The 14807-nt window shown below is 37.7% G+C and overlaps 1 protein-coding gene across 5 annotated transcripts in view; it reads left to right on the top strand.

Annotated features, from left to right (window-relative positions):
* The window catches only part of ASB4 (ankyrin repeat and SOCS box containing 4), a 121755-nt gene that overhangs the window by 46263 nt on the left and 60685 nt on the right, over nucleotides 1–14807 (top strand). Inside the window, exon 1 of one of the 5 annotated variants that reach the window (XM_067746369.1) lies at nucleotides 10146–10386. The exons of the other annotated variants lie outside the window; for them this stretch is intronic. Coding sequence (XP_067602470.1) covers nucleotides 10200–10386 — 187 coding nt within the window. The 5' untranslated portion in view covers nucleotides 10146–10199. Of the gene's footprint in view, nucleotides 1–10145; nucleotides 10387–14807 lie in introns of those variants that run through there. 5 annotated transcript variants of the gene reach the window in all.

The raw sequence follows: 14807 nt of genomic DNA, 5'->3' as shown, positions 1-14807 counted from the left end.
CCGTGTCCCCTATATCGGCAGACGGACTCTCAACCACTGCGCCACCAGGGAAGCCCAGAGCTGTAGGTCTTAACAGACGTTCCAGAATGTTAGAAAAGACAACTCAGAACAGTCTGATGTCTTTAACACCTGAAAGGGAAGGGCAGTTTTCTTCCCTCTTGCTTTGTAAATTTGTCAAAATTAAAAAGCGGATGCAAATGCTGTGTATGTTCTGATGAGACAAAATTGTGGTAAATGATTCCCTCGAGTTGATTTTGTGATGTGTGTAACGGGGTGAGAGATGGAAATACAAGCTCTGCTGGGCGTTTGAACCATGCTGGAAGGGCATGTAAATGCAGGCCAGTTGCTAGGAGACCTGGAGCACAGAGTCAGTGCCCCCCTGTGTGCGCAGGGATGTTTTATCTCAAGAAACCTTGTCTTTCACAGTCAACGATGACATTAAATGTAGTCTGTCAAAATTCAGGTGGACCAGAGCTTGGTTATTGCTTGTGTCAATCCAGCCATTCTGTCATCCACCACTCATTAAGGGAGCAAATGAAAGAGAACAATGTAACATGGTGCCAGCGACCAAGAAGCCCTAGAAAAGCTCCGAGTGATGCACTACAAATTCAGTCTAAATACTCTCACATGGAAGACAGCTGGTTTGTTCGCCGATATTAATTCCAAGTGTGTAGTAGTGGCTAAAGAATGGCTTCAGCATTCCAAAGAGAAGGATGCCAGGCCACAAATAGAGTTCTAAGTGAAGATGTGCTTGAGAAGGATTTTGAGCACTATTGCTTACAAAGCAATCATTTCAGTCATTTGTGGGATTTTTAAAAACAGATTTTATGCTAAACACACGCTTCCAGTTTGTAATTCCACCAAGAACTTTAGAATTGAGATGGTATTAAGAGTTCTTCCAGTGCCCCCAACTGGTTGAAGACAGAAACTGACCCTCTCTGCGGGCAAGGGCAATGGGCAGCCCATTCAGAGAATGGGGCACGGACGTCTGCCCTTGTAAAACACTGTCAAGCTTTGCCAATATCCAGGAGACCCCGAATTCAATGAGAGGAAAAAAGAAAAACTAAAGGCTGAGGAGTGGGTCTAGTAGGTCTCATTTTGATTTAGAGGAAACTGAGTCATTGAGAGGTATTTTGAATTATTTGAAACACACACAGCTAATTATCACCAGAGCTGGCAACACAACCAGGTTTCCCAGTCCAGTGCTCTTTTACAGTAACACCAGGAGCTACTCAGGAGAGTTTTCTTTCTCAGGAGAGTTGTGATGTTCTGTTAGCTCTCACTGATATGAACGGCAGCAACAGTAATCCTGTAATGCTTCTGGAATGCTTTACAACGTACAAGTCACATTTATATACATTGTTTGGTTTGATTCTTTCAACCATGGAAATTGTTCTTATGAAATAGTATGCTTAGCACACAGACTTGATCTGCATTGTTACAAAAGTATAGCTATGATGGTACTAGTTTGCGAGGTCTCTGTTATAAATCGTCTGCCATGCCCCGACATGAAGGGTGATATAGGGACCTTGGAGAACAGGGAATTGAAACCCTAATATAGTTTGAGAAATTTTTGTGTTTGCTCCACTTCAATACTGAATATCCACAAATAAAATGAAGTGTGTACTTTTCTGCTTATTTATGGAACATATAAAACTATCATCAATGATAAGCCATTTTTGAGAACTTAACTACCAGGCCAGACACACAGCAAATACAAAAATGCTGTTCTAAGTTTAACTTAGAGAATTGGACTTGGGTTCAAGAAGTATAAGAAATGAAATAAATGACATACATCAGTTCCACTGTTAAGCTTTATTGAGCTTCAAAAATACCTGAAAAGCGGTAGAGGTATCTGAATCAGGATGGCCTTTTAGGGTCACCTCCTTTTCCTTATCTCAGGGCACTAGCATCTCCTGCTTCCGTGACCTAGAAAGCTCTTCCCCTAGATATCAGCATGCCTTGCTCTCACACTTCTTTCAGGTTTCTGCTCAGGGAAAGTGAGGACTTCTCTGATCATATATTTGAAATTGCCGTGCTTTCCAAGGCCATAACACCTTCCCAGGGCTAGCCTGGAAGTGGAGGGTGCTTTTTTTCACTTATTGGCCCAAAGGAGCATACATTTTTCTGATCTATACATGGGTGACTTATGAGCTGGCTGGGATCCTAGACTTTCCCTAGTTTATTATTCTCTATGGCATGTATTACCACCTGACAAACTATGTTTTTTTACTGTTTTTTTAATTGTCTGATTCCCCTATGATCCCTTCACTAGTACACAAGCTCCATAAAGGTAGGGATTTTCTTCATGTGTTTACAGTGCTTAAGAAGAGCCCCAGCAGTGGCTAAGATGAACCCCCAATGACTCTCATTTCCTGGTATTCATGCCTTTCTTTTTCTTTCTCTTTTCCTTTTTTTGGCCACACTGTGTGGCTTGTGGGATCTTCCCTGACCAGGGATATAACCCGGGCCCCTGAAGTGAAAGCCCGAATCCTAACCAGTAGGCCACCAGGGAAGTCCCCCATGCCTTTCTTTTATCTTCATCTCACATCAAATCAGGGCAGCTCAGTGTGGCCAAAAGAATATGGTGGAAGTGGTGGTGTATGACTTCCTAAGTCAGGTAAGAAAAGGCATTGCAGCTTCCAACTTTCTCTCACGGGTTCTTCATTCAGGGGGAAGCCAGCTGCCATGTCATGAGGACATTGAAGCAGCCCCGTGGAGTACATGGACAGGAACCAAACTGCGTGCACCAACTTGTTAGCTAAGTGACCAAACTGTTCTGAAAGGGGATCTTTTAACACCTAGCCTTTGAGTCTTCCAGCAGAGGACTCAAATATCATGTAGCAGAGACAAGCCTTTCCCTTTCCCATAGTGTCCTGTCTGAATTCTTGACCCACAGAAACCATAAGAGATAATAAGTGATTATTATTCCTTTAAGGTCATGCATTTTGGGGTTACTTATTATGTAGCAAAAGATGACTAATATAGTGCCTGGCCCATAGTAAGTTCCTAATCAATGTTTATTGAATGAAGAGGTAAATTAAGCAGATTTTTTCCTAGGTTACTTAGTGATCATAATACAATGCCTCACAAAACTCTGTAAGAAGCCTTTGCTCCAATAGCAACATTGGTTTGGAGTCGCAAGGAGTAGGCTTGAATCTTGGATCCGTCATTCATTTGTCGTTTAACCTTGTATAATTCACTTACAGTCTTTGCGTTCTTAGTTTTCCTAATCTGTAAACTAGAAATAATGATGACAATTGTAAATACACCACTGACAGTCCCAGCAACCTGAAAGTGCCCTGATGACTTTATAGATCCCTGGATTAGAGCTCTCCTGAAACCCATGCTTTAACTGGAATTGTCCATTCTGTAAACCGATAAATCTTTTTTATTATTTGTCAGTTTCAGTTGTTGGTGTTACCTATAACCAAAAGCAGTCTTTCTACAAAACATTAACACTCACATATATGACACAATAACAAACAAAACAAGATGACATGTAATCAGTAAGATGCTGCATGGTAGACTTAAGTATAGCAGCTAAGAAGAAAAAGATATCAGACCACCTTATCAACAATTTCTGTGGGCTGATGGCAAGGACGTCCTAATTCATCTGCCTAGGAAAGTCAGGGAGGCCCAAGGGGTTCTGTTTTCACAGAAGTTTTGGTTTCTGTAGGTATATCTTAGAAGCCTTGGCTTCTGATTTCTTCTCTGTGGTTGCCTTTGATAGGTAGTTGCTGGCTTAGTAGCATCAAATTCATGTTTAAATGCCTTCAGGGACCAAGGAGCTATTTGTGCTTCAGAGAAGATACTCCAAGTGGTCAGATTATGTTGTACACAGACATCCAGAAAACAAGCAGCCGGGCTTCTGTGCCTGCTGCCTCCCCTATAGGTCCTCAGAGAGTACAAGAGGGTCTTCCAGGCCCCTTGCACAATATCATCACCTTATTAGAAGGTTCTTCACTTTGCTCCGAGAGGAGAGGACACTGTCCTGAGCATGTTGTGAAACACTAATAAAAACTCTTCTTACAGGATGGGGAGTTTTTATTTTTAAGATCAGAGGAGACAGGAATTTCTGACGGGCCTGAACAGACAGAGTGAAATATAGTCTCTGTGTAATTTTGCCTCTAGAGAGACGGTGGCTTGAAACAGTGGTCTGGATAATGTGGAAAGCTCTCAAATGTGTTTTATTAGCATTGGTCACTTTACTTCCTATATATTAGAATGACCTTGAGAGGCATTTTAATTAAGCTGCTATTTGTTTTCTAAGTGCAAATAATAATCTCTTAGTTTTATCCTCTGCCGCTCAGATAAATTGGTCAATAATTGATTTTTTAGCACAATAATCCAGGTGACTTTCTCAATTTTCTGCATTTCTTCATGGAAATTTGCTTTGTTTTCTCAAAATATTCTGCAGGATTTGCATTTATTTATTTTTATAGTTATGAGATGGGACCGAAATAGCTTTGGTGGGAAAACTTAAAGTCCTTTCTTTAGGTCAAAATTATAAATTTGTTTCCAAACATTAAATCAATGCTTTTAATTTTCATTCTTAAATCGTGTACTTTGTAGCCCTCAGCCTTCAGCGTCAAGTCTTGATGTTTATCAACCCAAGGAAAGAAAGTATGAGAACACCCTAGGATATATTGGCCTTTGATAAGGTTTAAATCTCAATGCTGACTTTTAGAAATGCAATAGTTGTGAAAATCAGGCTTTAAGAAAATGAGGATTTTTTTCTAAATAATTGTATCTCCTTCTTTAGTATATCAAGAACCATGCTCAAAGGATTCAGGATCCAAAATTTCTTCCACAATGCAATGACAGCTCTCCCACCTATGGAGGGAGGTCAACAAGCTTGCCGACCTAGGGAGACAAAGAAAAAGTTAAAGAGGAAGTAAGAAGTCTAAAGCTGGACCCTTTTAGTCAGGAAGCCTGGAAGTCTTGAGGGATTATGAGAAGAGATGTAGGTTGATTGAGGGGTTAGATGCCACGTTCTCATCCCTAGTCACACACTTGTTTCAGAGTTGAACGTTGGTAGAGCCATGGAGAGGGGAGGGGACTTGGTAACAAGATATGCCTGAGGTCTGAAGATGCTGAGAGCAGTGACTCAGCATCAGGGAGAATGTAGACCCCCTGGAGAACCCCAGCCCTCAGCTTAGGTCCATGTCCATTCTGGCCCCAAAAAGATGGCAAGAAGGTGGCTATAGAAAGCTGCTGGTTCTTCATGGTCTCTGTATGAAGTGTGAGAGAGTGACAGTGTGCCTGGAGAGAGGACACAGCGTTTCAGAGCATAGATTGGACTAACATAGCCAGAGGCTGTGGTATTTGAGGACATCAAGATTGGAGGCAAATGACTAGGATCACGTTCTCCAGAGACCTGAATACACCCAGACAAGACCAATTTAGAGGAGCCACTCTGCTATGAAGATCAGGGAGGGTCTAGAGGACAATGAGTTCATCTTAGGACTGCCTCTCCTCTCATGAGGTCATATAAGCTGCATTCCTACCCCTGACTGATCTTCACCTGGTGTACACTGGTCTAGTCATACTGGTTATTTATGGCTAAATTCTCTTCTAATTGATTCTGGATGCTAAGTATTAGTATTTTGAATTAGTATTGCTCCTATACATATCCCATATTTTCAGAGGGAAATCCATATTGGAAATGACCATATTAGAGGGAAATTCAAAATTCTCAAAGATAGAGACTTTTATCCAAAGAGACTGAGGATTCACCTAAAGAGACTGCTAAATATTTGGATCAGACTAAGCATATCCAGTTGGACTAAAATTAAGTTGTCCTTCCCTTTGCCACTAAGTTATGTAGAAAACCCATAAGGGGGACCAGATCAATTAATTGCATATAAACAAGCTATATTATTTCTGTATGAAATTCAGTGAATTACAACTTTGTGACAGTTTCTAGTGTACAGGAGATTGGAAAGATCTGGGGACTTCATTACTACTTAAATCCATTAGCTTAATTCCACATGGGCAGGGATTTTTGTTGTTGTTGTCCACTGCAGTGCTCTGAATAAGTGTCTGGCATATTGAAGGTCTGAGTAGGTATTTGTTGAAGGAATTACAACTGTAACACGAGGCAAGCTTGCAAAGTGCCCTCTAAGAATCCCAATACAATTTCAACAAAAGCAGAGTGTCCCTGGTGTCATCCATCAGAATCCTTTGTTTTCAGCTCCCTCTAGGAATATTATGTTCCATGTTAGGCACCAAAATTTAAGAGGGGCATTTATCAATCAACTAAAGAGGATCCGGAAGAGAACAGGCAGGACAAGAGAATTCTGAAACTCACCCCAAAAAGAAACAGTTGACACTACCTGAGGAAAAAAGTGATTAATGAGAGAGAATGCTATTTTCAAATGTTAGAAAGAGTATAATTGTAAATGTATAATTGCATGTTCATAATTAGACTTAATGGGAAGAAATTATGAATAGGCAGATTTTGACTCAATATAACAAAGAAGCTCTGACTTTAACTTTCCAATAATGGAATGAATTGCTTTGTGAACCACAATGTGAGATTTAATTATGTATTATCTGATATTTCCTTTTCAATATTCATTGGTATTTGCCTCCCTCCCTCTCAACTTATTGTTTATCCTTGAAAGCAGAAAATGTAAAATTTGGAATGGTAAGGTTAGATTAAAAACTTTATTACTGTTAAGAATTATGGAGCCTATTAACTGATCACCCATTATCTTAGTCCCTCGGGTCACAAGGTGGCAAACTCAAATATGAGAACATACCCTTGACTGTTGGGTCTATATCTCACTTGGGTTTTCTGATGTCCATCACAAAGTGAAATTGCAAATTTTGTAAATCAGCTAAGATTTCATGAGGTTGATGAAAACGTTGGAGAACTGCCCAAATCACATACAAAACCATTTACTAATGGCAATTTGTCAGTGTTATTTCTGTTAATAATTGCATAAGAAAAGTTTGAGAGCGTGAGGATTTGACTGGTGTTTTAGAGGGAACTCCAGCCATTGAGTTTGTATGTCATTGGAATATCAAAGGATGAAGAAAGGCCCTTGGCAAATCTGTTGAAGCTCTTGAGTACGTTTGTAAATATGATTCTTTTTATATATTAGTTTGACAAAAACCATTCAAAAGGTAAAGTATATTGCTTCATGTCATTATGAAATTGAATCAGAAGAATTAAATATCTTTCTCCGAAAATAGTAAACATTGTATTTTGTGGTTCTATGAATTATACAAGTAACTGTCAGCCTACAAGTTAAATATTAGATGAAAATATGTTCCCTATAATTTTTGCTTTTCTTTTTCAAGATGAATTAAGAGAACCCCACCCCCACCCCCCAACTGTGAAATTCAGTCTTAATTTTAGGTAGTGTGAATTTTCGTTATCTTTTCCAGGACTAATTATCCTCCAATAAAGTAAAACTCTATGTCTCTGTTTCCTCTACCGGGAATGCTTTTCTTTCTCTTAGGTTTGTCAAAAAGGGCCAAAACATATCCATCAATAATTGCTATACTTGAGTCACGCATGTGGACATAAAAGGAACAGTATCTTATTCTCAACCAAGCATAGTGCTAAGGACGTTGTAAATAATCAATGAATAATTCTTTATTCATTCATTATTCATTTATTCGTTCATACTGAACACTGAGGGCAGGAGAATGATTTAGTTCCTTACTTTATGGAATCTACAATTCTGTGCTTATGCTGCGTTACCAAGTTATCGTTATTAATACGTTCAGTGCAGAAATACATTTTTATCACAAATGTAATTTGTGCTCATTGTAGATGACTTCAGAAAATAAGAAAGAGATAAAGAAGAAATCAGATGTAATCTTAGCATTAGGAGATAAAAGCTGATGATATTTGGGAATTGATGCATGCGTACAGAGTTTTCTTCCTACGTGTGCATTTAGTACACATATTTATACATTATATAGATAGAGACAAATTATGTAAATATATACATATATTTGTACATTATATAAGTATAGATTTTTGTTTGTTTGTTTGTTTAATTTATTTATTTATGGCTGTGTTGGGTCTTCGCTTCTGTGCGAGGGCTTTCTCTAGTTGCGGCGAGCGGGGGCCACTCTTCATCGCGTTGCGCGGGCCTCTCACTATCGCGGCCTCTCTTGTTGCGGAGCACAGGCTCCAGACGGGCAGGCTCAGTAGTTGTGGCACACAGGCCTAGTTGCTCCGCGGCATGTGGGATCTTCCCGGACCAGGGCTCGAACCCGTGTCCCCTGCATTGGCAGGCAGATTCTCAACCACTGCGCCACCAGGGAAGCCCAGTATAGATATTTTTAAAGAATATTTATACTACATATACTATTTTATACATTACTTATCTCATAGATATTTTAAAATCAGTATATATCTACCTAGTCATAATGACTGAAGGGTGTTTCATTACATGGATATGACATAATTTGTTTATCAAATTTTTTGCTGTCAGTCACTTAGATTGCTTCCATGTTTTTTACTATTGTTAACAATATAATCATCTATATATACATTTTTATTCATTTATCCATCCATTATTTCAGGACAAATACTTTACACTATGTTAAGCTTGAAATTTTATCTTCTTGAAGATTTAAAATTAAGAATATTAACAAAAATCTTAAACATTAAAAAAAGTTAATCTACCATATTAGAAGTCAAGATAGTCGTTGTCATTGGGGGTCAGGTGAGTGTTTGGATTGAAAAGTGACATAAAGGGAGTTTCAAGTGTACCTGAACGACTCTGTGGTTCGACCTGGGGGTTGGTTACAGAGGTGTGTTCATTTTGTAAAAATTGGACAAGCCGTATACTTATGACTTGTCACTTTCTACTTTCTTGTATTTGTGTTACACATCAATGAAATAAGTTAAAATACTATGTTACAATTTGCATCAATGTCTATATGCTTATATAAATTCTAAGAATTGAATACTATTATCATTTTTAGTTTTTTTAAATTCATGTTGCTAATTATTCTGCAGAAAGTTTGCACCAGTTTTGACTCCCACAGAAAATATATAAAGTGTAATTTCTTTATGTTCAAATTAACATTTACTATCACAATTTTTCTAATTTGTAATGATTTGTACATTTAAAAATTGAGTATTTTTCTCTCTTGGAAAATTTCAAACTTACAGAAAAGCTGAAAAAATAATATCATGGTCATCCGTAAATCCCTCATTAGATTTGCCAATTTTAATTTTTTGCCACATTTGCTTTCTCTCTCTGTCTCTATTTACATACACACACACACTCACATATCTATACACGTATATATGTATACATATATATACACATTTATTTTTGTATTTCTGAATTATTTGAAAAGAAGCTTTAGGCATCATGACAGTTTACCCCTTAAGAATAAGAATATTATTCTATATAACCACAATACTTTTACCACACCTTAAAAAATTAACAATAACTCTATATTATCAAGTAATATCTAGTCCATATTCATATTTCCACAACTGTACCAATATAGTCTTTTCTAACTGATTTTTTAAAATACAAGATTAAATAAAGTTTACTCAGTCATTGCATTTAGCTGTTTTGTCTCTTTAGGCTCTTTTTACCTAAAATAATCCCCTACCACCATCACCCTACCCTGCTTTCTTTCATGATGTTGAAATTTTTCAAGTCTAAATCACTTGATAACCTTCTGTTTGTTTTCAAATGTGCATGACCATGCTTGATTTTGCAGGCTCTTATTACAGAATTTTATAGGTTTTCAGAAGCACATGTATCAGCCACTGTAACAAATTTTCATTTGTGGCTATTGGTTAATCAGAGCAAGACATTGGATCTCCAGTTGAGCACCAGATGTTTTTACTGAGGGGGAAAAAAAAGAAAAGTTAAGAGCTTTTAAATCTTACATTATTACTTTGATTGTATAAGAAATAATAGTGACATTTCATTCTCTGAAATGTATTGTGAGGGTTTTCCTTCGTATTGATACACTATGTTATTCAATGAATTAGTTAGTATAGAACCAGTTTAAAAGACCTGAGAGTGCAGTGACAGCCAAGAAGGATATTTTGAAGTTTAAAATGGTCCCTATATAAATAGAACGGATCAGCATAACTTTGGGATAAAATTAGCTGCCAGTTTGTGGGCTCTCTAGCATGTGCCTGTTAGCTTGGTGCCGCTCTTCTGATAAATCACAATACAGCTTCCAGAGGGAGAGGAAGGATGGACAGCACGGCTGCCCCTATCACTAAATCTGCAGCTGCCAAGTTAGTTAAGAGAAATTTCCTTGAGGCTGTAAAGTCAAATGACTTCGGAAAATTGAAGGCCATTTTAATCCAAAGGCAAATAGATGTGGACACAGTTTTTGAAGTTGAAGATGAGAATATGGTTTTGGCATCTTATAAACAAGGTAAAAATTATAGGTGTAATTGTAAAATCGATAGAAAATGGATTTGTTTTTTTAATGCACAGCCTTAGTCACCCAATCTAAACCGGTAGCTCTTACTATTTCTTTAAATATATACTTAAAAAATATTTCTAATGTAATCATTTCTTTCTTTTTAAACTAGACAAAATCATGAGCTGGTATATATATAAATATATTTTTTCTTCTCTTTACTTTCCTTCTCTTTTCTTTCTGTATCCCTGTGCCTAGAATTTGAAATCCTGGATAATCATATTTAGTAATGCAATTTTCCTCTATTTCTAACTTTATTTCTTCTTATAAGTACATAGAATAAAGAAACCGTCTCTAGATTATGGCTAAACAGATTGCTGAGATCTAATCCAGACAGTATGACTGGCTTGGGAACAGGCTGCCAGCCCTCTGTTAACAGGGCCACTTAAAGATATATCATCTCTACATCCACCTGGAGGAAGAAGAGGATTTTTGCCCCTATTTGAAGGGTTAATAAATGGGAAAGGCTGTACCGTGATACACCTTTATGATCCTTGTCATTTTAATGAGTTTTCAGTTCAGGCAGAAAAGCTGAAACCAGAAAAGCCAAAAAGTTAACTTTTTTCAATGACTACAGTGATAGATCAAAATTGTAGATCTACCTAACATGGAGTATCTGCCTTATGAAGAACTAAGGATAGCAAAAATTAGAACTGAATTTTTTTTTTAATCACGGGATTTTCTGGAACCCATGCTTAATAAGTCAGAAATAAATTAGAAGTGAGCAGATTCTGATTTCCCAAATCAGCTAGTTAATGGGAAATTTGAGTAGCGAGGCCATCTGGTAAGCGGACTGCAAACAAACACCATGTTCAACATCACTTCTGTTTAAACAAAATAAGTGATAAGGTCTTGTGTACAGCATTGAGAAAGAGAGATCTTTTTTTATGTTTAAAATACTTTCCATTTGTATATAAATCATCAGCACCATCAATCTTCAGAAATGAACACTTAATGGTATATATTTCTACATTAATTTACTATCAGTTCTGAAGGAAGGATGGAATAGTTGAGGCCAGTTACTGTGTTTATGATTTTTACTTGAGGGTTTTATTATAAATTGGCATTGCTATCTTGATTGGAAAATAAAGAAGAGGTCTGTTTTTTAAAAAGTGGTTGATGGAGATTCTGTTAAGAAGAAAGAATGTATACTATATGATCAGATTACTTTCATCTTATGGATTTGTTCAGTGAAAGACTGCCTGAATGCTTAATACATTTTTAAGGTATTTTTTAAAACTTATATTCGTGCCTAGCTTAAAATACTTATGTCCAAGTCAGCAGGTAATTTATTTGACCCTGAGCTGTGAAGACTGCCTTTTCTCATCTGAGCATGCCAAATTGCATAGATCATGCGAAGGTTCAGAGGTTGTGAGAAAGGAAGTCTTAGTGGCAGTTTCTGGAGAAGGATGCTGTTTCTCTTGCTTCCAGTGGTGTTATCATCCCTGAACGAGAAAAAAATGCATTTTAAAATCTTTCTGTCAATATGAGCCGACTCCCTATGGTCTTCATAGAGCTAAATTTTCATTCATGCAAATGGGTGTTTTCACAGGACTGTGGGATGGGACTTTCAATTAGGGAGAAAGCAAATTACACTCTCTGGATTTGGGGGGGGAAAAAAGAGAACAGTAACATTCTTATGCATGCCAGGTGGATGAATGGAAGAAATGTTAGGATTTGTGGCCATATCTTCAGGGTTTATGCAGGAAATCGTGTGTGTGTGTGTGTGTGCGTGTGTGTGTGTGCACGTACACGTGTGCGTATAGAAAGAAATACACTTACTCTCTGTTTAATATGAATATGGGTATAATAATCTGTCTCTTCAATCTTAATCCCAGGTTGAAGCCTCATTTTCTTCAGTTTCTTCAGATATTTTCACATGGCTTCCAGCCTCATTATCAGACTTTTAATTTTAGTCAGGAATGGAAGTGATGCATAGAATCCTAGTTGCTAGCCAAGCAGAGTAGACCTAAGTGGTTACATCAGTTTCTAAGTCACAGAGGAATTCCCAGGGACTAGTGTAGAGCTGAGCAGGCTACACTGGTCATTTGTTAGTTAGAATTAGTTCCTTTCTGAATAATTCTAAGGAATGAGACGCTTTGTGGCCTCGAAGGGTATGTGACTAGATTAAACTTTGTGAGACTTTTTTAAATCACAGCAGACTTTTTGGATGTTGAACGCTGTTGAATTGCTATGCATTCGTTTTTGATTTTTTTAAGCACTTTTCAAAATCTCTACCACAGAAAAGTGCACAATTCATAAGTGTGAAGCTTGGTTAATTTTCACAAAATAAACAAACATATGCAACCAGCATCCAGAAGAAGAAATAGAACATTACCTATTTACTTTTTATTTTTCAAATTTTTATTTATTTATTTATTTATGGCTGTGATGGGTCTTCGTTTCTGTGCAAGGGCTTTCTCTAGTTGTGGCAAGCGGGGGCCACTCTTCATCACACATGCAGGCTCAGCAATTGTGGCTCACGGGCCCAGTTGCTCCGCGGCATGTGGGATCTTCCCAGACCAGGGCTCGAACCCATGTCCCCTGCATTGAGCAGGCAGATTCTCAACCACTGCGCCACCAGGGAAGCCCTACCTATTTACTTTTAAAGTGTGGGAATCTTCAGGTTTTAGTAATTTGGGGCCTACTAAGCAAGACAATGTGTAAAATCTAGAACATACTATGCTACCTTTAAATTTGCTTGTGTAATTAGTAATGTAATCTGTATTCATCATTTGATTGTCCTGTGGAAGATCAACAGTGGTACGTTTAATCCCAAATAATTTTTGTTTCTTTTAGGACATAGGATTTTTAAAAGTGACCACATTTTCTCCCCTAATTATGGTATGTTTAAGTCAGTATGAATGCAAGTTTATACTTTTTGTAAAGGCAACTCAGAAGTCTGTTGGTGAAGAAATCAGCTTGGAATCTAAACATTGCAACCCCCCAATCCACAATCTAAATGGTACACTAATAATCAAAAGTTGACCTCCTAAGCAAATATAAAATATGGACTTTGTGAGGAAGGTAGAACAAAGTGTCTGGAAATTCACTTCTGCTTCCCCGTCTCATTGAGTAACTTCTCTCACCTGTGAGACAGAGAACAGATTTAGAAGCCAGCATCCAGGTTCAGATGGCGAGCCCTGCCTAGCCCCAGCACCTAATAATGATTCTTAAAGTTTGAGACATCTCATTCTATTTTTTCAAGTTATTTTAAACTTCATAATCAAATCTTCAGATAAAATTATGTTTTATCAATTAAAAATATTTCTCTCACACTTTGTAAAGCAAACGTTAAAAACATTCTGGTTGGGACTTCCCTGGTGGTCCAGTGGTTAAGAATCCACCTTCCAATGCAGGGGACGCAGGTATGGTCCCTGGTGGGGGAACTAAGATCCCCCATGCCGTGGGGAACGAAACCAGCGCACTATAGAGCCCTCGAGCCACAACTAGAGAGAAGCCCACGTGCTGCAACTAAGACCCGACACAGCCAAATAATAATAAAATAAAATTTTTAAGAAAAGCCATTCTTTAAAAAAAAGAAGCATTCTGGTTGGCATTTGCATTATCTCCTAGAGAATGGCAGATACATGGGTCTGAAAAGTAAAAAGTAAGCAAAATTACATCTACCAGCTGACCACTTTAAAATGGGAATGAAGTGAAGGAAAGTTAAATACACAAACAACTTTTAACTGCCAAATGCAATTAGCAGTTGAATAGTCAAGGGATGTCAATGATATAAAGTTTGTTATGAGCCAAGCGCACAGTATTTATAGTGAAAGTGGGTCTCTAAGAAAACGCAAAGCTATTCATATTGGTTCTCACTAGGCCATCTCCATACGGGAAACGTGAATATCCATAAAGCTGTTTCCAAAGGTTTTTCAACCACACATTTGATTCTCCTTCAGATGCATGAGCCTTGGCTCATTAATGTTACAGGCAGAATATCATACTTATCTCTTTGGTATGGAATTCCCTAGTCAGCAAGGTTAATCAGCGTAATGCACCTTAAGTACTTCGTTTATGGCCCAAAGCCTCAGGTTCTTTGGTTGATAGTCATATTTTTAATTAAAATAACCAATGAATGATTTCACTGGAAAACTTTCTGGCAGGTACTCTATCTACTTTACTAAGTAGCAACTGCCTTCCAAATATCTTGAAAGCTCTTATTTTCACTCTCTTAATGAGTCATCTTCTTATCACCTAATTTTCCTCTTTACCAGAAATTCACTCTCCTACTTTCCTATTGCCATCCCAGGGTTCTTTTCCTTTCCTAGATGTTCAGATTTTTTTCTTTTAAATTTTACATTTCAAGCTTATTTTTTTTTTTCTCTCCTGGGGAAACTCTGAGATTTATCCTGAAAATATTAGCT

This window comes from Pseudorca crassidens, chromosome 8 (genome assembly GCF_039906515.1).
Source record: "Pseudorca crassidens isolate mPseCra1 chromosome 8, mPseCra1.hap1, whole genome shotgun sequence".
NCBI lineage: Eukaryota > Metazoa > Chordata > Mammalia > Artiodactyla > Delphinidae > Pseudorca > Pseudorca crassidens.
The sequence above is the reverse complement of the archived record's forward strand: the minus strand, read 5'-3'. Positions and strand labels throughout refer to the sequence as shown.